At 39.2% G+C, this 26544-nt stretch overlaps 1 protein-coding gene across 1 annotated transcript in view; it reads left to right on the forward strand.

Moving 5' to 3' along the window:
- The first annotated feature begins 5042 nt into the window (after positions 1 to 5042).
- kdn (knockdown) overlaps positions 5043 to 26544 on the forward strand; it is a 125118-nt gene continuing 103616 nt past the window's right edge. Inside the window, exon 1 of the mRNA XM_067150210.2 lies at positions 5043 to 5180. Coding sequence (XP_067006311.1) covers positions 5133 to 5180 — 48 coding nt within the window. The 5' untranslated portion in view covers positions 5043 to 5132. The remainder of the gene's footprint in view (positions 5181 to 26544) is intronic.

Here is a 26544-nt window from a genome sequence, read left to right on the forward strand (position 1 = left end):
CTCAATAAGGCTCGGAAACAAGGAAACAGAATTTATAAATACGACCTTGGAAAGTTAAAAATCAAAATGTCTTAGAACAATACCACCAGCAATTGACATTTGAATCTCATAAATGGACGGACATCGCCTCCAAGATCCAACAAGCAGCTAATACTGCACTCCTGACAGCTAAGAAGAGAAAGCATAGATGGTGGAATGAGGCCTGTGATGAAGTGCTGACCCAAAGAACAAATGCCTGGAAAAAGTGGAACTCGACCCGAAGATCTGAAGATTTTGATGTGTTCCGTGAAGCTCGAAAAGAAGCAGCCAGAACTTTCCGAAGGGCCAAGGGACTATATGAGAAACAGCAGTTAGAACATATCGATCAGGATTTCCGGAAAAACAATTCCAGAGACTTCTACCAAACATTCAAGACTAACTTGAGAGGGTACCAAGCTCTCAGCCTTTGTTTTAGAGATGAAAATGGAAAGCTGGGCTTGACCAACAAAGAAAACTGTACGATCATATCTCGGTACTTTGAAAACCTTCTTAATTGTGATGAACCAGAAGAAAGATTCCCTGTGTGCGACCCGATCTACAAACTACCCAACTCACCCCCTCCTTCTAAAGAGGAGATCAAACAGATTATAAACACCTTAAAGAATAATAAGGCAGCTGGTGAAGATTCGATAGTGGCAGAACTACTGAAGCTGGCAAATGATGAAACTCTAGATGTACTGGTCAAGCTTTTTGAAGATATCTGGAGAACTGGGATGATACCAACTGAATGGCTGTCAGCACTAATCCATCCTGTGCACAAGAAAGGTGATAAAAAGAACGTCAACAACTATAGGGGCATCTCATTAGTATCTGTTCCCTATAAGATTTTCTCCAAAGCAATTCAGAACAGAATAGAAGCTCACCTTGACCAGCAGATTGGGGAATATCAGGCTGGCTTCAGAAAAAGCCGTTCGTGCCCAGAACAGATCTTTAACCTGAAGAGCGTCATCAGGTACAAGAAGACAGGAGGACTCAGCTACGTGGTTGTGTTTGTTGACTTTCAGAAAGCATATGACTCCATTGACCGCGAGTCATTCATGAATATTTTGGAAGAGTTTGGAGTGGACGATACGTCAAGAAATTTGATCAAACAAACTCTAACCAATACAGTGTCGAAAGTAAAATTTTTGGGTGAGATCTCAGAACCGTTTACAATCAGAACGGGTGTCAGACAGGGAGATGGACTATCCCCACGCCTCTTCAACTGTGTTTTGGAAAAAGTCATTCGAGAGTGGAGGAAGTTGTTAGACCAAGAAGAAACAAAGGAAGATCAGTTCAGACTTGGTCCTAAGCACAAAGGAGTGTACGTTGATTGCTTGGCCTTTTTGATGATCTGGCCATTTTTGCTAACAACATAGATTCAGCAGTCAACAAGATCAATAGGCTGTCAGAAGTTGCTGAAAAGGTAGGACTCCAGATTTCTATTCCGAAGACAAAATATATGACAAACATCTGTGATGGACCTGAATGGATGATCACTAATCTTGGAAAAATCGGTCGTGTCAAGAATTTCAGATATCTTGGTGAAGTCATCCAACAGAATGGATTAGAAGAGGAAGCAATCAATGTCAAGATGAGGAAGTTAGACCAGGCATACCAAATGACAAAGAATATCTACCGGTATAATAAAAAGGTTATGAGTATAGGGGCCAAGTTCCGACACTATAACACAGTTGTAAAACCTGAGGGATTATATGCGTCTGAAACTTTGACCTTAAGTAGTAAAGGTCAAGCTGACCGGCTGGAAAAAAGAGAGCGCAGCGATACTAAGAAAAAAACTAGGTAACAGGTTGGTTGATGGACAGTGGCGAATGAGACCAAATTAGGATTTGTACAGCAAGACAGAACCTCTCACAGCGTCAATTAAAAAGAGACGGCTATTATTTTACGGTAATCTCTTGAGGATGACTGATAATCGACTAACAAAAAGAATATGGAATTTTATTCAATCTAAGGCAACAAGGCCGAGATGGTTCCAGGAATCCGAAAAAGATCTGAGACAGATTGGTATTTCAGGCCAAGAAATTCATGACAGGAACGCATTCAGAAGATTGGTGAACAACTATCAAGGTTTTAAAATGGCATCAACTTCCAGAAGACAGAAAGGACCTTTGTCTGAGGAGCATTAACAGGCACTCGTCGCTGGGCTCAGAAGATACTGGCAGGAAGTCAAAGCCGGAACAAGAACAAGACCTAGACACTGAAATGAAGTTGGTTGTTACCACGCAGTCCATAGAGGCTCAACTCGATATAATAATAATAATAATAATAATAATAATAATAATAATAATAATAATAATAATAATAATAATAATAATAATAATAATAATAATAATAATAATGGTGCATAACATCTGGAAAGGCTTGATGGTGACCTGATGAAGATGAAATGAATGGCTAGGACATCATAAACACCCAGTTCCCAAGCGAGGGGAATTAAGAGTACGAGGAGGCTGATTCCGAGAATTGAACCGGGGCTATCGGACCAATGGCAAACATGCTACCCGTTTAGCCATAAAGTCGGACTTTAATTTGCTAGACCCGAGGCTACCATTTCCACTGATCAGGTGTTGAGCTTTGGCAGTGGCAGAGGCAGGGCAGTGTAACTTGTGAAACAGCATCGACTACACAGCAGGCTACTCCGGTGGCTCAAAATGTTAATGGCTTGACGTCCACTAAAACAGCTATCGAAAACGAGTAACCTGGCCTCACCTGCTATGCTGAACAGGGGCATTGCGGGGGATGGAAAGATTAGAAGGAATAGACAAGTGGCCTTAAGTTGGTGGGAAACCACGGAAAACCACTTCCAGGATGGCTGAGGTGGGAATCGAACCCACCTCTATTCAGTTGACCTTCCGAGGCTGAGTGGACCCCGTTGCAGCCCTCGTACCACTTTTCAAATTTCGTGGCAGAGCCTGGAATCGAACCCGGGCCTCCGGGGATGGCAGCTAATCACACTAACCACTATACCACAGAGGCGGACAAAAGAATAACGCACGGAATTTAAAATACTGTATATTTGAACACCGGCCCCGTTGTAGGAATAGCGTGCCTGCCCCATAGCCGGAGGCCCCGGCTTTGATTCCCGGCCAGGTCAGGGATTTTTACCTGGATCTGAGGGCTGGTTTGAGGTTCACTCAGCCTACGTGATTAGAATTGAGGTACTCTCGGACGGTGGGATAGCGGCCCCAGTCTAGAAAGCCAAGCATAACGACCGAGAGGATTCGTCGTGCTGACCACACGGCACCTCGTAATCTGCTGGTTTTTAGGCTGCATAAATGAAAACGCATCGTATTCCGCGCTACGAATTTGCATGCTCTAATTGCGTCTTCGCGCAAGTGCGAACCCAGATATGAACGGAAACACGAACAGTTTCATTCACAAAAGATACTTTGTTCATAAACAGGGCTGAATAGTTCACGAACACGCTATTTTGTTTATTAACATTTAAAAATGTTCATGAACATTGTTGGTTAACCGTGTTTATTAACGAAGTTCGCGAAAACATCTTGGTGTGGACGTACCTTACCTTTACGCACTTTTTCAACAATAATGGATGAGTACAAACAAAACTCCACATAAATCCACATACAGTCGATATAAAATCCACATAAATAGTAAAGCTGTGTTTTAATCATGAAAATTTTTAAATATATGTTCATTACAAGGAAGGAAGCTACAGAAATACAAATTGCGTCTCTAAAATCTTGAGGTAAAAAACACAGGCCTAACAGTCTAGTTAAAAAAAGAAAACTGCCTTAAATTTATTATTATTATTATTATTATTATTATTATTATTATTATTATTATTATTATTATTATTATTATTATTATTTATACGCCTGTTGCCATTTCTTGATGGATGCAGTATTTTTGTATCCATCTCTTGGCACAGGCCAGAGCAAAGTGTAGCTGCCACCGAAGTCCCAGTCTCATCCATGGCTGTGACAATATGGAAGCTGCTGGGGTATGGGTGGTGCTGATTAATGACATTTGAAGCACAGCTAGTGTCGGAGTGTTATGAAAGGTGTTGCTCATAGGATCAGTCGTGCTGCAGTAGCACCTTCTGGTCCAGTGAGGAAAGCAATGGCAAACTACCTCACTCCTCATCTTGCCTAGTACGCCTCATTTGGGCTCTGCCATTGGTTTTTGTAGTTTTCCTGTAACTGCATAGCCTTTGGTGGTGCTATTTGAGGATCCAACCAGCCTATGGGCTGATGACCTAACAGACATCAATATAATAATAAAAGGGAAACTGAAAGTCTTAAGCCTATAATTTTAAAAAATTAAAAAAAATTGCGGAATTTTTAATTCTCAGTCATAGTGTTCCTATAAACAATCGATCATTTGATGAAAACGTTCGCCACAGTTTGGAGGTTCAATTTAATTTTTATGGGCGTACATGATTGCATTGTCGTTCAATTTTCTTTACGTCGTGGTATTGCGCTGGTAAGTTTTAAATCTCCTCAAGACGGTAAAAGAACCTTCTGAAGTAAATTTAACTGCTTCAGCCATCCTCGAAGTGGTTTCCCAATTCTTCTCCTGGCAAATGCCAGGATGGTATCTAACTTAAGGCCTCGGCCTCTTCCTTGTCTCCAATCTTCCCCTCCTCCCTAAGGCCCCTGTTCAGCATAGCACGTGAGGCAGCCTGGACGATGTACTGGTCCTCCTTCCCAAATGTATCCCCCAAACCAATGTCTCACGCTCCAGGACACTGCCCTTGAAGCGGTAGAAATGGGATCCCTCGCTGAGTCCGAGAGAAAAACCAACCCCGCGAGGAAAAAAGAAATCATAGTCCGATCCCCAATACATTGCCGCTAACTCTATTACAACAAAATGTTGATATACCTGCTTTTTCTTCCCCTGACCCTTCATTGACAACTGTTTTTCGGTCTAAACTTAGGGTATAATTTGAAATATTGTTAGTACTGCCATGGTATTGATCTCTGAGATAGTGCTGCTATCTATCGGTTAATTTATAAGTACTGGGACTCACGTGACTACGTCTTCCGTTCTCTTCGGTTCTCTTACTGTAGCATACGATTGCTGCACACAGTGATCTGTATCTCGGGCGCAAATATTGACACGAAAGAATGGCACTCTTCCGCATTACTACCTCGCGAATCACAGAAACTCATAAGGTATGCAAGTACTTTAGTATAGTTAACTAGAAATAAGTTAAATGTTAATCTGTGACCGTGTATTCTTCGAAATGTGAAAAATTTGCTAGGATCGATGAAAAGCAGGTTCTGAATGCTCAGTTAACTTAAGGAAGAATTAAATCCAAGTAAAGAGAATAGTTGACATGCTTATTTTGGTTGGGAAAGAAAGATTTATTCCTTCGATTATCGCATTTTAAAGACACTTTAATGGCCAGGCTATTTTCTAACTACGTACCCCTCTAGTTGGCGAACTACATCATCCTGTTCTAAATTTCGCGCTGCTGTCCTTCCCCTCTATATTCTAATAAGATTTTTCATTTGTACTTGCGGCTATTCCAGCGAATTCATTTATTATTTTGGCGTTAGGATAATGTGTTAAATCATATTTGTTTTAAGCTATACTGTACTTTGGGAGGTTTTCATGCTATGATTTTCCAAGGTTGTACCTTATAGGTGTTGAGTTATGTAAAAAACACTTTCGCTTTCACAATCGTCATCGTTCAGATGCGGTATATGCTATGCCATTACATGTAACTATAACGAGGGAATGAATGGTTGGCCTTGTATTTGAACACCTGGCGGAGAAGAGTCTTTATTGCATGCGTGTCTTTTCATTATTGGCAAGACCTATATACAGAACAGTATTAGGATCAGAAGATGAGCGTACTCTTTCATACTCTTGACGTGTTTTCCAGAAGGCCTTGCAATTATACAGTTCCCCCGTTTTTCTGTGTTCGTACATCAGTAGTTTGCCAGTCGTTTAGATAAGCTACGGTATTGGAAAATATGCTCTTGATACTATACTGTGTTTGGGGATAAAGGCTAAGCATTGTAATCAGCTACAATGCTTGCCTCTTCTAATCTGATTTGATGTGTTTTGTATCTCGTGCGAATTCGTAACTTGGTTGAAGGTTAAAAGTCTCTAGAAGTCGCCTTGGGCGAATTTATTAAGTGTTACACCTATAAGGTTGGTGCCCCTGTTCGGATATAACAGTTGAATGTATTGCGGTAAGGGTTGAATGTTCGCGTTGTTTTCGAATGTAAATTGTCATCATTCAGTTTATTCGTTCGAGTATTTTCGTGCTTTAAAGGAGCTATTTGATTAGTAATTTGCTACTAAAATAATGTCTCGAACAGTAAGTTACCAGTGATGTTTATTTCTATTGCGTTGTTGGCTTTTATGGAAATTACATCAATATTAGCAGTTCATGCTTGATGGCTATTTTAGCGCAAAAATCTCATTGATCCCGACAAACGATGAGCAAGAAAGGCAAAATAGTTGATTGCTTGATGCTGCACAATAGAGGGAGGAAAGGATGGATGTTCATTTGTAGCTTAGAAGGGTTTTAAACTCTATGTGGTGAAGTATTGATGAGAAATGTCTGTTGGGATGTTCTGACGTTAGACTCTTAATTGTAAGCAACTAATAAGTAATGAAGTAAAAAAAAATCGCATTTATTAGTGAAGTAAGCTGAAATGTATGGGAGAAAACTTACGGTACGATGTAGTTGTGGACGGTTGATTCAAAAAACATATCAAAAATTTGAATGATAAAACTAGGACCAAATACTTAAACCACTTTGAACCCCACTGTCGGCAGCCCTGAAGATGGTTTTCGATGGTTTCCCATTTTCACACCAAGCAAATGCTGGGGCTGTACCTTAAGGTCACGGCCGCTACCTTCCCACTCCTAGGCCTTTTCCCCCTGTGGGTGGGGGCAATAGAATAACACCCACGTTATCCCCTGCAGTGTTCTCCCCAGAAATTTTCGTCAGCCGGGTGGCAGGAATGAGTAGCCAGGTGGAGAATACGTGAAAAATGAATGATATTTAAATTTATTCCCCTCAGGTCATTAATAATATCAGACAGGTAAACATTATCTGCAAAACTGTACTTTCCAGCAAGTATGATACAATGATCCAGCCAGTAAAAAGACCACTTGCAGATACATGCATCTCCAAGAAAGTGGCAGGCAAGGAAATTTGCCATACAAATATTCTCCAGGCCACGGAACGTTTTCAGTTCACCAATCATCTTGCGGCGAACTTGTTTCATGCTGGTAGTCTTGAAAGTATAAAAGGCAGTTCCCTTTTGTTACTCTGAAGTGTTAATCACAGTGGCTGTTTCTTTCATAGAGCATTGGAGCAATGCACCTCCATTCTCTGTCTTTATACATTGTTCTATTTATTGATTCCCCTGGCCAGGTCATGTTTTTGAAATAAATGCCCAAGCAGCTGTTCCCAGCACACAGTATTAAATACACAGGAGCATATGAGACTACACTTGCACATATGTGCATCAGTTTGGGAAGTTGAGCAGGGAGAAGAGGTGCCGAACGGTAGGCATGGGGATGCGGAAGGTAAGATGTGAGCTTGAGCAGAGCAGTGTTGAATATCAGGGTACGGAGCATGCTCAGAAGCTTTGTTACGCACCTAGCCGAAGTTACTTCCACGTTGCAAGGTTCCATCTCTGTTCTGTTGGACTTGCTTTAGCAGTTGGTTTATCTGATCAATTTTTTAAAAATAAGACGCATATACTATCTGCGCACTTTTTAGTGATAGATTTACACCCTAGTGCTGAATTGGTCGACTTTGGTTATCTTCGAGATTCGTATTGGTAACCTATGAAACACAAACTAAGAATCGCTTATCATCGCTGTGCGACATCTGGCGTACACTTTAAGTACTCGTACTGTTGTTGTTTACACAGCAAAGCCAAACTATAGAATTCATGCTAGGAACACGTTTCGCATCGGGAAATATTATATAGTATTAAATATTGTGTGTGCGACACAGTTGTTGGCGTTAAGATAATAAAGGTTTAGAAAATTCATATCGATCGATCATATTATCGATTCAATTCAGATTTAATTTCCATTCAGTTGGCAGTATTTACCGGAACCGGCAGTTCTCCCTTCTTACTCCTCACCGAGCACAAAAATCTATCACTAAAAAGTGCGCGTACAGTAGTTATAATAATGCCACGACATAGTAGGTAGACGAGTGCCACGTGCTTCTAACACTAGGTGGAACTTTAAATCGCGAACTGTTGAGGTAATTTGAGAACAAGGAGTCCCTCATTGAATGCCTTTAAGAAATAGAAAAAGACCACATGCAGATACATGCATCTCCAAGAAAGTGGCAGTCAAGGAAATTTGCCATACAATTATTCTCCAGGCCATGGAACTTTTTCAGTTCACCGATCATCTTGCGGTGAACTTGTTTCATGCTGGTAGTCTTGTAAAGTATAAAAGGCAGTTCCCATTTGTTACCTTGAAGAAAGTGTGTGTGAAGTTTATCCTCTTATTGAGCAAAATAAACTTAAAACGGAACTGGAAATTCTATATGATTTTCGATCTGTGTACGGTGCTGTACACCTTCTTCACTTTTTTCTTAAATAGCTTAGGGACCACATTAAGTAAAATAATAAAATTACTGAAACTCATCACAACAGAGCCGATGAAAAACTGAACGTTATTTTTCAACGTTGAAGAGGATAAAGACTTTCTTACATAGTTCATTGAGTGAGGAAAGACTGATCACTCTTTGCAGTGCTCTCGATTGAGAAGGAAATAGGGATGTGGACGGTTTTAATGAATCTGTCATAGACAAATTTGCTGCAATGAAAGAGAGAAGAATGGAATTCATGTACATGCAGTCTGCATAGGTTAGTGTATAATTTATTGAAATTGTTGCATGATTTACAACTTCTACAGACCCAGGGTATAAAGGAATGCCATTTTTGAAATAAAAATGAGATATATTGGTAATTGGGCATCACATATCACAAATACAATAAAAAACTATGATTTTTTTAAAAACTGCATGTGTCGTATGCAACACACGGGTACTGTAACTTACTAAGCAGCAATTCATAGTCTTGAATGAATTACTGGGTTCTTGGCACAAATTTACTAAAATCTACCATACAAAACACTATTGTATGTTCACTACTGCAAGCTAACCATCTTTGTCTATGTTCTGAGTACAGTTAACGACACTGGACCTGAAATTGTGATGAGGAAAATGCCCCGGTCATTGGCAGCATATCAGCAATTCCTTCTGTTGCTCACTTTGGTGGTACCCTTGGCAACAGTTTTGCCCAGAAACAAGACTCAGATGTACTCCACATACTGTTCAGAGAACTTCAGCTTGCACACTTTTGCAGCCTGGCATTCTGCATCGTTTTGCCATCGTCCACCATTTCTGACATGAAGTGCACCACGCATCCTCTTAGCAGTGCTTGGATGCGGCGAAGATTTTTTTTTTTTCCCACCTGGTAGGCTGTGTCTTCTATTGCTTCGGTTTCTTCTGCTTCTTTGTCCCTGCTGTTTGGCTCTTCTGAATTCATGAGCCATTTGGCTATTTCAATTTTAAAGTTCAGGTAGTCCATGATGTCCTTTCCTTTCGTCAGTACCGTGCAATCTCCTCGGTACTCTATCCATTCTGCTGCACATGCAAAATCAAAGAAGTGCAGAATGAGCCATACAGTCCATTTTCTGATTTTTGCATGTTACGTAGAGTATGATAGCACTCTGTCGAGGAAATCCACTCCTCCCATAAATTTGTTGTAATTCTCAACAATGAGAGGCCGCTTCACTTTCCTGTAGATTGTCTTTTTTGCACCAACGGCAGCATTTCCCAACTGGATTTGTGCCTTCTATGGGCGAAGTAAGAGTAACTGGCTTATCAAACCATTTTACTACACTTCCCTATTGCCACAAACAACTTGGTCAACTGATCCTCTGCCTTCCCTCTTCATTTCTGCATCACTTCTCGGTCTTATTCACGAGGAATACAGGAAAGTTGTACTGTTCCTGTTCCTTGGCATGAAGCATCAGAATGCAGATAATCAAGCAAGGTTTCAGACGTAAAATATCTGTCCATGTACACTATTGTCCCTGATGGTAAAGTTTGTGACAGCCTCATCACAACTTCCCCCCCAATGTCCAGGACATCATACACATTTACAACTGTCTTTCCCTTCGTACATGAAGAAATATAGTGGTAGACCATCAGGAGCACAACATACAAAATTTTTCAGTCCACAGAGTTCAGGTTTTCCCCTGATGTGCTGTCGCATTGCAGCATGACCCCAGAATGGCGCCATCTGTTCATCAATACACACCTGCATCGATCTCGCTTTTTCAAGCACCCATCCCGTACTGTCTCTAATAAAGGCCTCACCTTCCAGAACTTATCATTGCGACGTTCAGTTGGTACATCATCAACTACAACTTTTAAATTCTGTCTAATGGCAAAGAAACGATTTCGGGACATCTTCGAAGCTATGTGTTCTACTTTAGCGGAACCCGCCCAGTACATCTTAAGCCTTGGGTATCCCAAGTATGACATAGTCATTGAAATGCCAAAAAACCTTTTGATTTCTTCAGCAGTTGTATTGAGAGATTTTCCCAAACACGATAGACACATCACATTTGTACATCGAGATACAACAATGTAAATACCCTCTGACACAATTGAAAAAAATATTGAAAGGGTTGTAACTTCTCAAAATCCCATGGGAGCTCATGTAAAGCTGGAGCAGGTGGAAGAGGTTCAAATATATCAGTTTGTCTCCATGTTGGAATACGATGATTCATTGCTATCTCTAATTCTTCAGTAGGATCCTCAGGACTGTCGGAAGGAACCTCTTTATAAATGACTTCATCAGGTGTTAAAACGTCACTTTCCAAGTCCACACCTTCGAGATCAGAGCAGTTGCCATCAATTTCAAGTTCTGATATAATTTCCTCTGTGGACACTGCAATGCAACAGACCATTCAAAATTAAATGCCAAAATATATTTGAATTATGCCAAATTCACATTGCTTGCAAGAATGTCTGCCTTGCAAGGGGACAAACTTTTTTAACTACCTGTACCTGTTAATTCAAACCTGTTGTCACTATTCGTTACTATTTTGCTATAATTGTCGAGAAATTTGTGTATCGGGAAAAAAATGGTACTCTAATTTCTTTGACGGTCATTAGAAATTTCCAAACCAAGTACTAGAATTGAGGTTACGTTCCAATGTGTTGTATGAGGCACATACTTTCAAAACACTTCATACAGTCAAGATAATCCACAAAATTCTAAATTATACTATATCAACAGACTAATGGGTTGCAATTGCAAATGTATTGAAATAAATCAGATACATGCAAATAAAAACAGTGAAAATTACTAAGACAGAACATGCCATTTTCAGTTCACTTTCTGAGGACATGGCCTCAAACAATGACATCCCAGTCACGTAGTTCCTGCTCTTTGGGCTGAAAACTACTTGTGGTCGTTAACTGCACTCTACAGTTTGCCATGAGAAATAAAGCGGATGTGTCGCTTGCGATACACCGGTTCCCTAGCCTTTAGAACATTGGTCATTTTACGTGTCTTTTAGGACACACAGGGTCCGTAGAGAATAATGTAGTTTTGTAGCTATCTTGGAGATCTGTAAGCTGTGTTTTAATTTCCAATATTGACCCGCCCAGAGTCGAGAGCACTAACCGCCACTGATCACAAACAAGACATAACAGAGTAGTCTTCTCCTGCTCGTTCATAATCATGTAACACTGGTGCTTACTACTAGTTTGCTGTAGAGTACCCTATAGGTTTGCGATGTCAAACTGAATCAGTGCTCTCCTGCAGTTTTTCGCCAATCCAGACACTACACGCGACACTACGCAATAGTGAAGCTAAACTCCAATGTAATTGATGCAACTATCCTGACAATAATGAAGAGTTATCATTTAACTAAACTTTTTACAGTATTTAAATTTAAAGTTGGAACACCTAAAGATTCAAAAAGGTATTGATATTATGTAACTAGCACATATGTAGATTGTTTGCCAGGCAGTCTATAAAAATGGTAGGGCCTAGGGAGAACACTGCCCTGCCTGTCGTAACTAAAAAGGGCCCTCTCCGTGGTTTCCCATTTTCACACCAGGCAAATGCTGGGGCTGTACCTTAATTAAGGCCATGGCTGCTTCCTTCCAACTCCTAGGCCTTCCCTATCCCATCGTCGCCATAAGACCTATCTGTGTCGGCGCGACGTAAAGCCCCTAGCAAAAAAAAAAAAAGGGGGGGGCCTCAACTTGAGAGCGTGGGTTGGCGACCACGGGGCCCTTAGCAGAGTCCTGGCATAGCTTCCATTCAGTTGTGCCAGGCTCCTCACTTTCATTTATCCTATCCAACCTCCCTTAGTCAACTCTTGTTCTTTTCAAACACCGACGGTATTAGAGCACTCGAGGCCTAGGGAGTCTTCCCTTTTCACACCCTTCGTGGCCCTTGCCTTTGTTTGGCCGATACCTTCATTTTTCGAAGTGTTGATCCCTTCCATTTCTCCCCGATTAGTGTTATATAGAGGACTAGCTGATGTACCCGTGCTTCGCTACGGGATTCTCAGATAGACTGTCTTTGTAGTTTTCCTACCTGACGTCGTCAGAAGGAATGTAGTGATTAAATGCAATGTCATATAAAATACTCGATCAAATTAAATTTCTCACTTCTAACGAACAGTACTACGGTGCCGATCTAACAGTTCAAAGTCCCAGTGCTGCAATGACCAGACCGCAGACAGCTGTGAACACTTCTCTGCCATTATTCCGTTAAATATGCACACTGTTCATTCCAATCAGTGCCTCAGAGTAGGAATTAAATAGCTCGAATGCTATGATGAACCAGTTTGTTACGTATCAGTAGTATCAGAAAAATATCTAACTCCCCAGCTACTTCCCGCCAATTTTCAGGCAGGCTGTTATACTCGGTGCGACCGGGTGAGTTGGCTGTGCGGTTAGGGGCGCATAGCTGTGAGCTTGGATCCGGAAGGTAGTGGGTTCGAACTCCACTGTCGACAGCCCTGAAGATGGTTTTCTGTGGTCTCCAATTTTCACACCAGGAAAGTTCTGGGGCTGTAACGTAATTAACGTAGGGGCTGCTTCCTTCCCATCGTCGCCATGAGTCCTGTGTGTGTTGGCGCGACGTGGAGCAAATTTTTAAAAATCTCGGTATCGGCAGTGAACACAAAGCAGATCACAACAAACAATGATCAATGTAATATTGTTGATCAATGTTATGAGTTTTCTGTATTATAGGCCTTCACATTCAATTTTCTTTTGACTCTGTAATATAAGGCCGTCTTATACAATTAATTATAGCGTAGACTGTAGTTCCTTATTCCCCGACTTTACATACTGATTTTCATTAAAATTCTGTTTACCCATTTTCTCGTGACTGCGCTGATATGATCTTTGCAACAAAAATCCATATTCATGAATATCTTCGTTATCATAGCTGGTACGGTCAAAATGTATGACATAAATGATCGGAAATTTAATACTATGTAACTTCATTTATATAGTAATTGTCATTAAGACCACTAATAACACAAATACTCGAGAATTAAATTTTGGGCCTTCCGCTAAACTACCATTTCGCTCAGCGTGAATAGTTATTTATGGCCTAGATTGTAGCGAATTCCCTGACTTTGCATACCGATTTTATTTACGATGGGACAACTAATAACTAATATTTGAGAATTAAATTTTAGGCCCTCCCCTAAACTACCATTTTTCTCAGCGTGAAGAATATTATTTATGGCGTAGATTGTAGCGACTTATTCGCCGACTTTGCATACCTATTTTAATTAAGATAGGACCACTAATAAATATATGCAAATAAAATTTTAGGCCTTCCCCTAAACTACCATTTCTTTCAGAGTGAATAAGGTTATTTATAGTTTATATTGTAGCAACTTATTTAAGAAATTTACATACTGGTTTTCATTAAGATAGGACCACTAATAATATAAATATTTGAGAATTAAATTTTAGGCCTTCCCCTAAACTACCATTTCTCTCAGTGTGAAAAAAATTATTTATGGCCTAGATTGTAGCGACTTATTCCCGGACTTTACATACCGATTTTCATGAAATTCTCTTCAGCGGTTTTCTCGTGATGCGTGGTACATACAGACAGACAGAAATTATGAAAAATTAAAAAATGCATTTCCTTGTTACTATGGACATGACTGATACAGAAATACCATCCTTTCCAAATTTTGAGCAATGTACAGACAAAACTCTTATTTTATATATATAGATGGTTGCCCAGTTGTACTTCCTCTTAAAACAGTAATCACCACCACTCCTAGGCCTTTCCTATTCAGTTGTCGTCATAAGACATCTATATCATAAGACCTATGTGTTGGTGCGATATAAGACAAATTGTTGTATTGTTTTTAAACCAGTTTGTACATCCCATTGCATTTGGATTTGTTGCTGGTTCATTTCATTTTTTTGACCATTTGTAAGTATAAGTCCAGGTTGAGCTTAGGAAAGTTGCTTGGGTTAAAAGGTAAATAGCAAATGATTTTTGACTCAGATTTTGGCATTTTAAATTGGAAAGGCTCATAGGAATGAAGTATCATGCTGGGCAGAAATTGATGCAACCAGGTAACTACAATTTTAAAGATGTTTAGATCAGTCCATAGACTTGTTATTTGACTTCCTTGACCAGGACCGCTATGTCAGTAGATAGCTCATAAATTGTAATTATGTAGGCTGAGTGGACCTTGAACCAGCCCTCGTATCCAAGTAAAAAATACCTGACCTGGCACGAAATCACGCAAGTACGCTATCCTTAGACTGTGGAACTAGCTGCCTTACATGCCACAACAGTGGATAATTTTATTTAGTTTATTTTCCGAGTTGAACCGTGTTTTCTGTACATTACGTACAGTTTGCCGACATTTCAAATACATTGCAGTATTCTTTGTCGAGGCGACTGAAATACCCCTACTCGATCTGAGGTAATCGGTCTCCCAGGCAGCAATCACAGTACAAGGGTGGTTCCTGACCTTGGTCTTTTATATCCTAGCCTTTCTGGCTGAAGTAAGCCCTCTGGCTGTCTCGTGAGAATTCTGGAAGGTATGTGTCATAGCCAGGTAGTGGGGCTTGCCCGCGCTGTTATGCAATTGGAGATTCGGCCTGTGTTTTTTATGTTGTGGTCTGTATGTCTTAAGCTGTGAGATAGAGTTAGGGGTATTTCAGTCACCTTGACAAAGAATACTGCAATGTATTCGAAACGTCGGCAAACTGTACGTAATGTACAGAAAACACCACCACGGTTCAACCTGGAAAACAAACTAAATAATTGTACACACTGTGGGAAGCTTCACCTCTAAGATACTGGATAATTTTGTTTGAATTCTGCGTGCTCATTTTTGTATGGTTATGCCATAAAACCACAGATGAGATGAGGGTTAAGTAGAGGTTTACACACACATTCCACGTTAAGAAAACAGTATTGCTCTTACGGACCTGCAAGCAGTGAACACACCCCTTCTGAGACACCCATAATTCCTCGTGATTAAAGGATATTATACTGTACTTTGTAATGTATGATGAAAGATAAAACGGATGAGGCATTGTTTCCTGCGAGTTATTAAAATAACTACATAACATTTTCTTTTTCATAAATACATTTGTAGGGAGGAAGCACAGTTGCCGCAACAGCCATCGCTTCATTGCCTGCCTTCAATTTCCTCATGTGTTGCTCTGGTATGTACAAGCCTCGTATAGTCCCTCACTCTGTGAACCACAGACTGCTCACTTCTGTAGTGAAGTCATCTACAGTATTTGTTGTGTTTTTAGGCTTTAAATCGGTGTATAATTGTCTTGTGTTGTGAGAGTTATGCGATAAGCCTACATGTGATTTCTTTCTTTAATATTAATACTGTGATCTTTTGTAGAGTCTTCTACAGTAGCCTATTTATTTATTTATTTATTGTCTGTTTTCTAGCCTTTATTGCCTGGAGAAATTTATTAATTGCAATTGAATGCATTCTTCACCCCTCGTGCCCATAAAAATGATCTATTTTCTCCTACAATTTGCCTTACACTTCAATGCTGAGGTTTGTGCCAAAAATAGCCCCTTCAGTTCATAAACATAATGTGTAGCTTTTCTACCGCTTTTTGTCTTGAACTCAAATACTGAATTTCACAAATTTGTGCCACAGTTTTCCTGTGGTGTTGAGCAGACTCGTTCAATATGGCAACCCTGTTGTCATAAGAGCAATACCGTTTTAACATGGAATGAGCTGTAGCTAGTCATCTGATGGAAAAGTGAATACAAAAGTAGATGGCTTGTAAACTTCCTAATCCCTTGAAGGAAAGTTAACTGTTCTCCCCTGTTTACATGGGAAGTTTGGAGGCTACTTGCCTCTTGAATCCTCTTAACTTTCCTATGCAAATTAGGATTTACATAGGCCTAACTATTGCATCTTACGTATTGTAATCTTTGTCTTATTCATACCTTGGGGGCTATGTGGTAGATACCACGCCATTTCCTGTAGACAGACATGAATCACTGATAGTTTTGTTTAACAGAATTGTAACACTTCATATATATTACATGGCCATTACTTTCATTCATATCTTGGTTTTCTCTTGCTAGTCTTACATCATAAATGCAGCACGGGTGAAGTTTAAGAAAGCGGAGATTGTTATTAGTGGAATACTGTGTAGGAGGGATACTGACTGGAGGGTGATTGGGGATTTAAATGAGACTATGGAGTGGGTATGTGGGGAAACTGGGAGTGAAATTTCTAGATCCTAATGGGTGGGTAGGAGATAGGGATCTGCGCTCGGGTGGCCTTCATTTAAACCGCAGTGGTACGTATAAGTTAGGAAATTTGTTTGGAAGGGTAATAGGGAGGTACATTCAGGGAAACGGGATGGCCTAGGGAGCGGTGATAAGGGAAAAGGGAACTGGAAATCAAGTAGGGATGACATAAAATTGTTAGTGTTGAACTGTAGAAGTATTGTAAAGAAAGGAATAGAATTAAGTAATTTAATAGATATATATTTACCAGATATTGTAATAGGAGTTGAATCATGGCTGAGAAATGATATAATGGATGCAGAAATTTTCTCACGGCACTGGAGTGTGTATCGTAGAGATAGGATAGGAAAGGTGGGAGGGGGAGTTTTCATTCTGGTGAAAGAAGAATTTGTAAGCTACGAAAAAGTTAAAGATGAGACACATGAAATTCTAGGTGTAAGGCTCATTTCTAAAGATAATAGGCAACTTGATATATTTGGAGTGTACAGATCGGGAAAGGGTAGCACTGATGCGGATTCGGAATTATTTGATAGGATAGTCAGCTATGTGGGAAACGACATGGAAAGAAATGTGATTGTAGCGGGAGATCTGAATTTGCCAGATGTGAATTGGGAAGGAAATGTGAATGACAGGAAGCATGACCAACAAATGGCAAATAAGTTAATATGGGAAGGACAGCTGATTCAGAAAGTGATGGAACCAACCAGAGGGAAAAATATCCTGGATGTGGTGCTGATAAAACCAGATGAGCTCTATAGGGAAACTGAAGTAATAGATGGTATTAGTGATCATGAAGCTGTTTTTGTGGTAGTTAAAAATAAATGTGATAGAAAGGAAGGTCTTAAAAGTAGGACTGTTAGGCAGTACCATATGGCTGACAAAGCAGGTATGAGGCAGTTTCTAAAAAGTAACTATGATCGGTGGAAAACGGTAAATAAAAATGTAAACAGACTCTGGGATGGGTTTAAAGAAATTGTTGAGGAATGCGAAAACAGGTTTGTACCTTTAAGGGTGGTAAGGAATGGTAAAGACCCACCTTATTATAATAGAGAAATAAAGAGACTAAGAAGGAGGTGCAGACTGGAAAGAAATAGAGTTAGAAATGGCTGTGGAAGTAAGGAGAAATTGAAGGAACTTACTAGAAAATTGAATCTAGCAAAGAAGGCAGCTAAGGATAACATGATGGCAAGCATAATTGGCAGTCATACAAATTTTAGTGAAAAATGGAAGGGTATGTATAGGTATTTTAAGGCAGAAACAGGTTCCAAGAAGGACATTCCAGGAATAATTAATGAACAAGGGGAGTGTATATGTGAGGATCTTCAAAAGGCAGCGAGATAGAGCAAGAGACTAAGGCCAAAGAAGTAATAAAATTTACATATGATAACAATGACATTTACAATAAGATACAAAAGTTGAAAACTAGAAAAGCGGCTGGAATTGATCAGATTTCTGGGGATATACTAAAGACAGTGGGTTGGGATATAGTACCATATCTGAAGTACTTATTTGATTATTGTTTGGCCGAAGGAGCTATACCAGATGAATGGAGAGTTGCTATAGTAGCCCCTGTGTATAAAGGAAAGGGTGATAGACAGCTGAAAATTACAGGCCAGTAAGTTTGACATGCATTGTATGTAAGCTTTGGGAAGGCATTCTTTCCGATTATATTAGACATGTTTGTGAAATTAATAACTGGTTTGATAGAAGGAAATTCGGTTTTAGGAAAGGTTATTCCACTGAAGCTCAACTTGTAGGATTCCAGCAAGATATAGCAGATATCTTGGATTCTGGAGGTCAAATGGACTGTATCGCGATTGACATGTCTAAAGCATTTGATAGGGTGGATCATGGGAGACTACTGGCAAAAATGAGTGCAATTGGACTAGACAAAAGAGTGACTGAATGGGTTGCTATATTTCTAGAAAATAGATCTCAGAGAGTTAGAGTAGGTGAAGCTTTGTCTGACCCTGTAACAGTTGAGAGGGGAGTTCCTCAGGGCAGTGTTATCGGACCTTTATGTTTTCTTATATATATAAATGATATGAGTAAAGGAGTGGAATCGGAGGTAAGGCTTTTTGCGGATGATGTTGTTCTCTATAGAGTGATAAATAAGTTACAAGATTGTGAGCAACTGCAACGTGACCTCGAAAATGTTGTGAGATGGACAGCAGGCAATGGTATGTTGATAAACGGGGCTAAAAGTCAGGTTGTGAGTTTCACAAATAGGAAAAGTCCTCTCAGTTTTAATTACTGCGTTGATGGGGTGAAAGTTCCTTTTGGGGATCATTGTAAGTATCTAGGTGTTAATATAAGGAAAGATCTTCACTGGGGTAATCACATAAATGAGATTGTAAATAAAGGGTACAGATCTCTGCACATGGTTATGAGGGTGTTCAGGGGTTGTAGTAAGGATGTAAAGGAGAGTGCATATAAGTCTCTGGTAAGACCCCAACTAGAGTATGGTTCCAGTGTATGGGACCCTCACCAGGATTACCTGATTCAAGAACTGGAAAAATTCCAAAGAAAAGCAGCTCGATTTGTTCTGGGTGATTTCCGACAAAAGAGTAGCGTTACAAAAATGTTGCAATGCTTGGGTTGGGAAGAATTGAAAGAAGAGCTGCTCGACTAAGTGGTATGTTCCGAGCTGTCAGCGGAGAGATGGCGTGGAATGACATTAGTAGACGAATAGGTTTGAATGGCGTCTATAAAAGTAGGAAAGATCACAATATGAAGATAAAGTTGGAATTCAAGAGGACAAACTGGAGCAAATATTCATTTATAGGAAGGGGAGTTAGGGATTGGAATAACTTACCAAGGGAGATGTTCAATAAATTTCCAATTTCTTTGAAATCATTTAGGAAAAGGCTAGGTGCAACAGATAGGGAATCTGCCACCTGGGCGACAGCCCTAAATGCAGATCAGTATGATTGATTGATTGAAAAAAACTACCGAAACAAGTCCTGAGTGTTTCAAGATGTGTTCTGGCAATCTAACTCCTCTTCTGGTCAAATTTTTCCAAATTGTTTTCCTCTCACCAGCTTGATTCCATATTCCTTCATTTTGCGATCCAATCCCTCCATTTCACATTCAACATTCTTCTGTTATGTTCATTAGCTCTTTTTTCTTTGTCCGAGTTGATGCATGTTTCATTTCCATACAGTGTCATCGTATGCAGGTATTCAGAAACATCTTTGACATAGGCTACATATGTTTTGAAGTGAGCAAATTTTTTTCTTTTGTTGCCTGGTTTAGTCTGCATTTTATGTCCTCTTTACCCTCTGCCGTAAGTTTTACTAAAAATTTTAATTTATCCTCTTCGTTTAAGGCATTATTTTAAATCAGTTTTGTGCATTAGCCAAATTCATTCTAGAGCATTCCACCACCTTTGTTTTATATTTAATTTTGATCTTGTACACCACTCCTACCAAGATTGTATTCATACAATTTCTCCAGATCCTCTACTGACTTCAATAAAATGTAGTTTGCAGATCTTGCTGTGAATTCCTTTCCTTGATCCAAATTTTATTTACTTTGCTATACCTGTTCTATGTAAGCATTAAGAAATAGGGAGATAAACAGCAACCCTGCCATGCTCCTTTCTGGGTAGTTGCCTCTTTCGTATTGCCCAAGATAGTTCATTCTTAACTGAGCCTTTTTCTCTTCATTGCATATGTTTTAATGCCATTGTTCCCATCTATTAATATTGGCATGCATGCTTGCATATCTTATGTATAGCTAATGAAAAAGAAATGGGAATTTCAGTTGCTTGACAGGACATGCATGTTAGAATAGATTGTTAGTGAACAGCAATGCCACCTTGAGAAATCAGAAGTAGTTGAAACGATTGGGTGGGAAATAGACGATGCCAAATATACAGTACATCCTCCTTGTAAAAACATTAGGTATTGGACTTTGAGGTCTCACAAGTTAAATTATTGCACTTTACATTCATGAAATAACCTTTGGTACATTCAGTTATAGAAACTAGTTAATAAATATCTCTCTGATGGACTCTATCAATAGACAGGATGTTCTCCTTTCTTATTAAATCTTAATGACAAACGTAAGAGTTTGACGAGATTACAGTTTGAGCACTTGGTTAATAGACGTAGTAATTCCGAATGATCTTCAATTTATTTGTCCCTTTTATCATTGTAGAGCAAGTTAAAATAATGCTCTTGCCCTTGAAAAGTGACCCTGAGTCACATTAACAGATAATGTTATGTGCATAGCATGGAACTACATCAGCTGCTTGCTAAGAATTGGTTGAGGAGGCTTCTTTGAACTAGTCCCAAAATATCTGTTCAACACACACCACTTGGCTGGTAGCCAGGCCTAAGTGTGGCTGTTTCATAATCTCTTATTGCTGCCTGATGGCCTAATTTCAGCCCCTTCAGTTTCTTAACATAGATTTTCCTGACTGTAGTGCTTCTCATTATATAGATAGTCTTTGTCTCCTGCATTCATACATTATACTATGAATTAGATAACTTGGGGGTTATCCATCTGAATGCATTAATTATTCAATTCATAATATCAGGGTGACTAAGGTCTCCCAACTTGATACAAGTCTGAACTGATTCTGGAGTTTTTTATGCTGGCTATTCTGTTCCACCCAACCCTCGATTAACCGGGATAATATAGGGTTGAGGCTTCTCAGATAAGTAAAATCGCAGTTAAACTGCAAAAAGTTCAAAATAGAACAGGCATACTGAAAGTACCCAGTTAAAATAATAAATGATACTATTGCATTATTTTTTATTAACACCTAATACGTTGCAGTCAAAGTAACACATAGCACAATAAATAAATGGAAGAATGAACAGCACTTTTCGTTGAAACTAATAAGGGAAAGAAAAATATTCAGACTACCTGACTTTACTGTTTCTGAAAATAATCAGTAATGGTTTTCTGCTTTTGTACCAAGAAACACTTTTTCTTTATGCTTCTCATGTTTCTCAAAACAGTTTTTTGGTGATGAGAGCATCATCCTGGCAACATTACCCTGACCCTTTGTAATTCCATATTACCATACTGTAACTCCTAACACTCGTGCATTTTTAGTGTTTTTGATATTGCAGTTAAGCCAAAACACGGTTGATCCAATTGTGGTAAATAGAGTTGCGTGTACATTTCCCTGTCTGGCTTTCCTCATTTAAACCATATTCTGAATTGCTCTTGCCCTTCATGTCATTTCTTATCCTTGTTCTTAAAGGGTTGTGCCATTCAGTTTCTGTTTCTGCTGCCTGGGCAACAGCCCTAAACACAGATGATTGAGCTGATTATTTACATGTTAAGCCATTAAATAAAATGTCATTGTCCATTAGTGGAGCATGGAAATGTATGCACAATCAAATAGACAGACATGATATAGGCTTTTGGGCTTATGCCTATATCATGTCTAAAAGTATGGGCCGTGAAAGCATCACTGGTAACAAATAGTTAAATATGCATAAAAAAACATTATGCAAAAACAAATGAACAAAAAATCAAACTATTTGTTCTGTAGGAAATCTTACCTTATTCATGTCTGTTGCAGTATGTAAGGATAGTTGTCCTGAAATGTTCTTGTGTGAAACTCCTACATTTTTGAGTAAAGAATGTTTTATGCAGTGAAAATGTCCTTTCTACATTGCAGGATGTCACAGGTGTGTGTTAAAAATCTACTCTTTTCTTTGTTGGTGATTTCCTCTTCTGTTTTATTACCAGACAGCTTAATGCTAATTTGACAGGTTGTTTTGTATCTAGGATTTTAAATCCTGGACTAAGCTTAATCGAATGCAGTTTTAGCAATACCGTTTAGTTTCTGAAGTTGGTATATCAGACATTTGATCTATCGATGAAAGTGAGTACTGCAAGGAATTATTTTGAGCCCTTAACTGCATTATAATAAGTTCATTTGTGGTCATTTAGAGAGGCAGTTTTAGGTATGCAGTAGTGGATCTTTTCCTTGATGCCATTCTTGAGCTATTGCAATGCTAGTTCCATCTTCTCAATTTAAGGAATCTAATATAGTTTAAATTTAAATTGTTCAGTGTTATGACAGCGTCTAACCATGTACTACAAAGAATTAAAATAGCCGAGAAGAAAAAAGGCGGTGTTGAAAGTAGTTCACAAAGTTGAACTATTGAAATATTTGTTTCACTTTGAAGAAAAGATGGTCCACGTGTTTATTTTTGGCTCTGATAGTTTCAGCAATATAAATCGTGAATAAGCACCTCACATGAATGTGTGATAATACTTTTAATCTTACTCCCACTTCAACTATATTTGGAGCTCTTCTTGTTTCGCTTTTCCCACACTGGTGGGGTCGTGGGTGCGAATCTGGCTCTGGTTTACGACCGGATGTCCTTCCTAACTCCAGCCCTATGTGGAGGGATGTATTCATTATTGTGTGTTCTGGTGGTGGTAGGTAGCGTGGTGTGTTGTGTGAATATGAAGAGGACTGTGTTGCGACGAACATAAACACCCGGTCCCCAAGCTGTAGGAAGTGACCATACGCAGTTTAAATCTCTGCCCCAGTCAGGAATCTAACTTGAGGTCCTCTGAATCTATGCTGACAATTCACCAGGGAGCTGGATTTATGGAGCTCTATTACTGAGAAATATTAATTGATGATTCAGTACCTGACCTGGCTACAGGAAAGCAGACATTTAAAAAATCTAGTGGACCTGTGCAAGAAATCTCGCATGTTCATAAACCATACTTTCCCAAAGAGGTTTATAATGAGAGACCTAAGGAAAAAGGTTATGTTTTTATTTCAAGCAAATGATTATAGAACACTGTTTACAATTTTTTTTTTATGCCTATATTTTACAGTACCTCCTTAACCCGAGAGAGGTAACGTGAATTTTCATAACGCCAGTAGTAACGTGGGGTGTCCCCGGACCCCCATCAGTTTGTCTTTTGCGATACTAGAATGAAGCAAAACCAAATTTTATTAAATAAACAGTAAACAAGGTTTTAACAGAAAATGAAACTGCGATATTGTGTAAAGTACTTCATTGTCACGTCAAAAAACGGATACTGTACAACAAAAATACCCAACAACGTTTGCCATCATTGGAGTTTTTATTGCAATTCTGTTTTGGTGTAAGATTGATTCAGATTCACTTATGTGTTCTCCAGCATCAGTGGAAGGTTCGAAAACATTTTTCATGTGGTTCGTGCACATGCATAATTTTTGCTTTCAACAGAATGGCCTAGTCTTCAGTAAATTAAGTTCTACAAACGGTGACATGGGGGTCCACGGGCACCCCAGTCACATTAACTAGTTGTTTTCTTTCTCTAAGGCAAAGAACACTGGAGATGCATGTAGGAACTTCTTAAGAGAACACCTGAATGAAGGTAGACTAAGTATTAGCAGTATAGCCAACAAAACAGGGACACAGTAGATCCAGATAACACCGTGGGGGTCTAGCAGCACCCTGCGTTACCTCTCCCGGGTTAAATACAACATTGGAAGTGACAATGCAGTGTTCCAGTAAATCTTGTTTGATCAAAGTCCTCGGTTATACAGTATTATACAGCAATGTATGGCACAGGGACCATGCAGAATGTTCAACATTAACGGTCCTTGCATGCAAGATGGGTAAAGGTACCAAGACTTTCTCAATGAAAGAAATGTTACTGTTCAATGTTACCTTATGTACCGAAGAAGAGAAAATGGACTTTAAATTATTGTAGGCTCCCATGTAGTAGATAATCGTTGGATTGTGCCTTATCCTTACTTTTCCCTCAAATAAAAAACCTGTTCGGGAAAGTGTAGTTTATGAGCATACGAGATCTCTCACGCAGGTCCATGCGAAATGAAGGAAGAAAACCCTAAAAAGAATTAACCTTCAATAGTTTAAAGGAATAGACAACTGTTAAATAATTGCAGCATGACAAAAACAAGCATCCCAGCGGCCAAAAAGTTATGTGGATGACGCGTACTTTCCTACAGCAGTATTTGCAAATCGTACACTTGGTGCAATATTTTTAGTCATTTTAAAAATAAATTATCGATGTTTATGAAATTAGAGTGAAATTAATCACTGGTAATATCTATTCTTTCTTTTGAATGCTCATTTGTCATGATTGGTTACTTGTGAGAGCTGCAAAAGGTATCCATACTACTGAAATGTATGATTGCAACCATGCTATGATTTACCTGGTAAAGTACTTCAATATTCAGGAAGAATGATTTATTACCTGATTTAATTGCACCAACTACAGTATTACATAGTCCGGCTCCATGGCTAAACGGTTAGCGTGCTGGCCTTTGGTCACAGGGGTCCCGGGTTCGATTCCCGGCAGGGTCGGGAATTTTAACCATCAATGGTTGATTTCGCTGGCACGGGGGCTGGGTGTATGTGTAGTCTTCATCATTTCATCCTCATGATGCACAGGTCGCCTATGGGAGTCAAATAAAAAACCTGCACCCTGGCGAGCCAAACTTGCCATCGCACACTTCCGGCACTCAAAGCCGTATACCATTTCATTTTTCAGTATTGCATACACTGCCTTGCTTCATCTGATGTCTTATTTACTGAAATCTAGATAGTTTCGTATTTCAGTGTATCCTATATATTTCAAATAACATCCAGTAAACATTGTGGCACATAGATTTTGCATAATGTAGACTTGGCCAGAATCTGTGTTTTCTAGGGAACCCTGAAGCTGTAGGTTATTCAATTTCTACAGTGGAATGTTGGCACTTGCTAAAGTTAAACGTTAAGTCTTTGAAAAAATCATCACTTGAGCTTGATTGTTCACCTAGTTTGCTTGTTGTTGATTTAAAAGAAAATCTTTTTCATAATCCTGTCCTTATCTGTTGTATTCATATACTGCACAACTTCAAATTTGTTTACTCAAAGAAATTCTTTCTACATATCAAACAAAACAATACTTCACCATCTTCACAAAAAATATTACTTCCAAACTCTTTTACATATTTACATAACAAAGCAGAATGTGATTCTTCTGTGGACAGCTTTCCTCAAACTTATGCAGTTTCCATTCAACATCGTCAGTCTTCCTTTATCAACATAAAACTGAGCTGAGATTGAGTGAGATTGACCAAACACAGGGAACCACTGAACCACGTAATGACATGGCCTTGTAGTGATATTTGCTCATGGGACCCCCTAGTTTAGTTTCTAATCTTCTGGATAATATTTCACAAGTAGGGGTATTCCTGTTTTAGACTCTCAGTAGATTTCAAAAAATTCACAATTGATTACAGGTATTTTATTAATTACTAATAATTAGCTGATGACAGAGAGACAATATTTTGACAGTTATGGGTAACGTGTACATTTTTACAAAAAGAAATAAAAATATGCCTTCCTCTGAATTATGCATATATATGCACTATCAAACACTGGTCAAATTTTCTGAAGGAGAGACTCGCCCTTTCTTCATATTTAATCCATTAAATTGTGCAATGAATAAAAAACTCGGTTTTATCAATCTAATTTAAGTCTGGGATGGTCTAAATTAATACACACACATATACAGGGTCTTATTTTGGCTCTGTGCATGGTAAGGCAATAGCACGGCCGGGCGACTCATTTGCCGAGAGATGTATGACCTGTCCGGCTGATGGGATCTAATGTATTAGTGATTAAGAGATAAGTCCAGAGTCTTCACCGCAATAGTTTAGTTTAAAGCAGACCCTACATGATCAATAAAACTGTCAGTACCGAAAAATATTGACAGTAATACTGATCGCGTGTGG

This window comes from Anabrus simplex, chromosome 6, assembly GCF_040414725.1.
Source record: "Anabrus simplex isolate iqAnaSimp1 chromosome 6, ASM4041472v1, whole genome shotgun sequence".
NCBI lineage: Eukaryota > Metazoa > Arthropoda > Insecta > Orthoptera > Tettigoniidae > Anabrus > Anabrus simplex.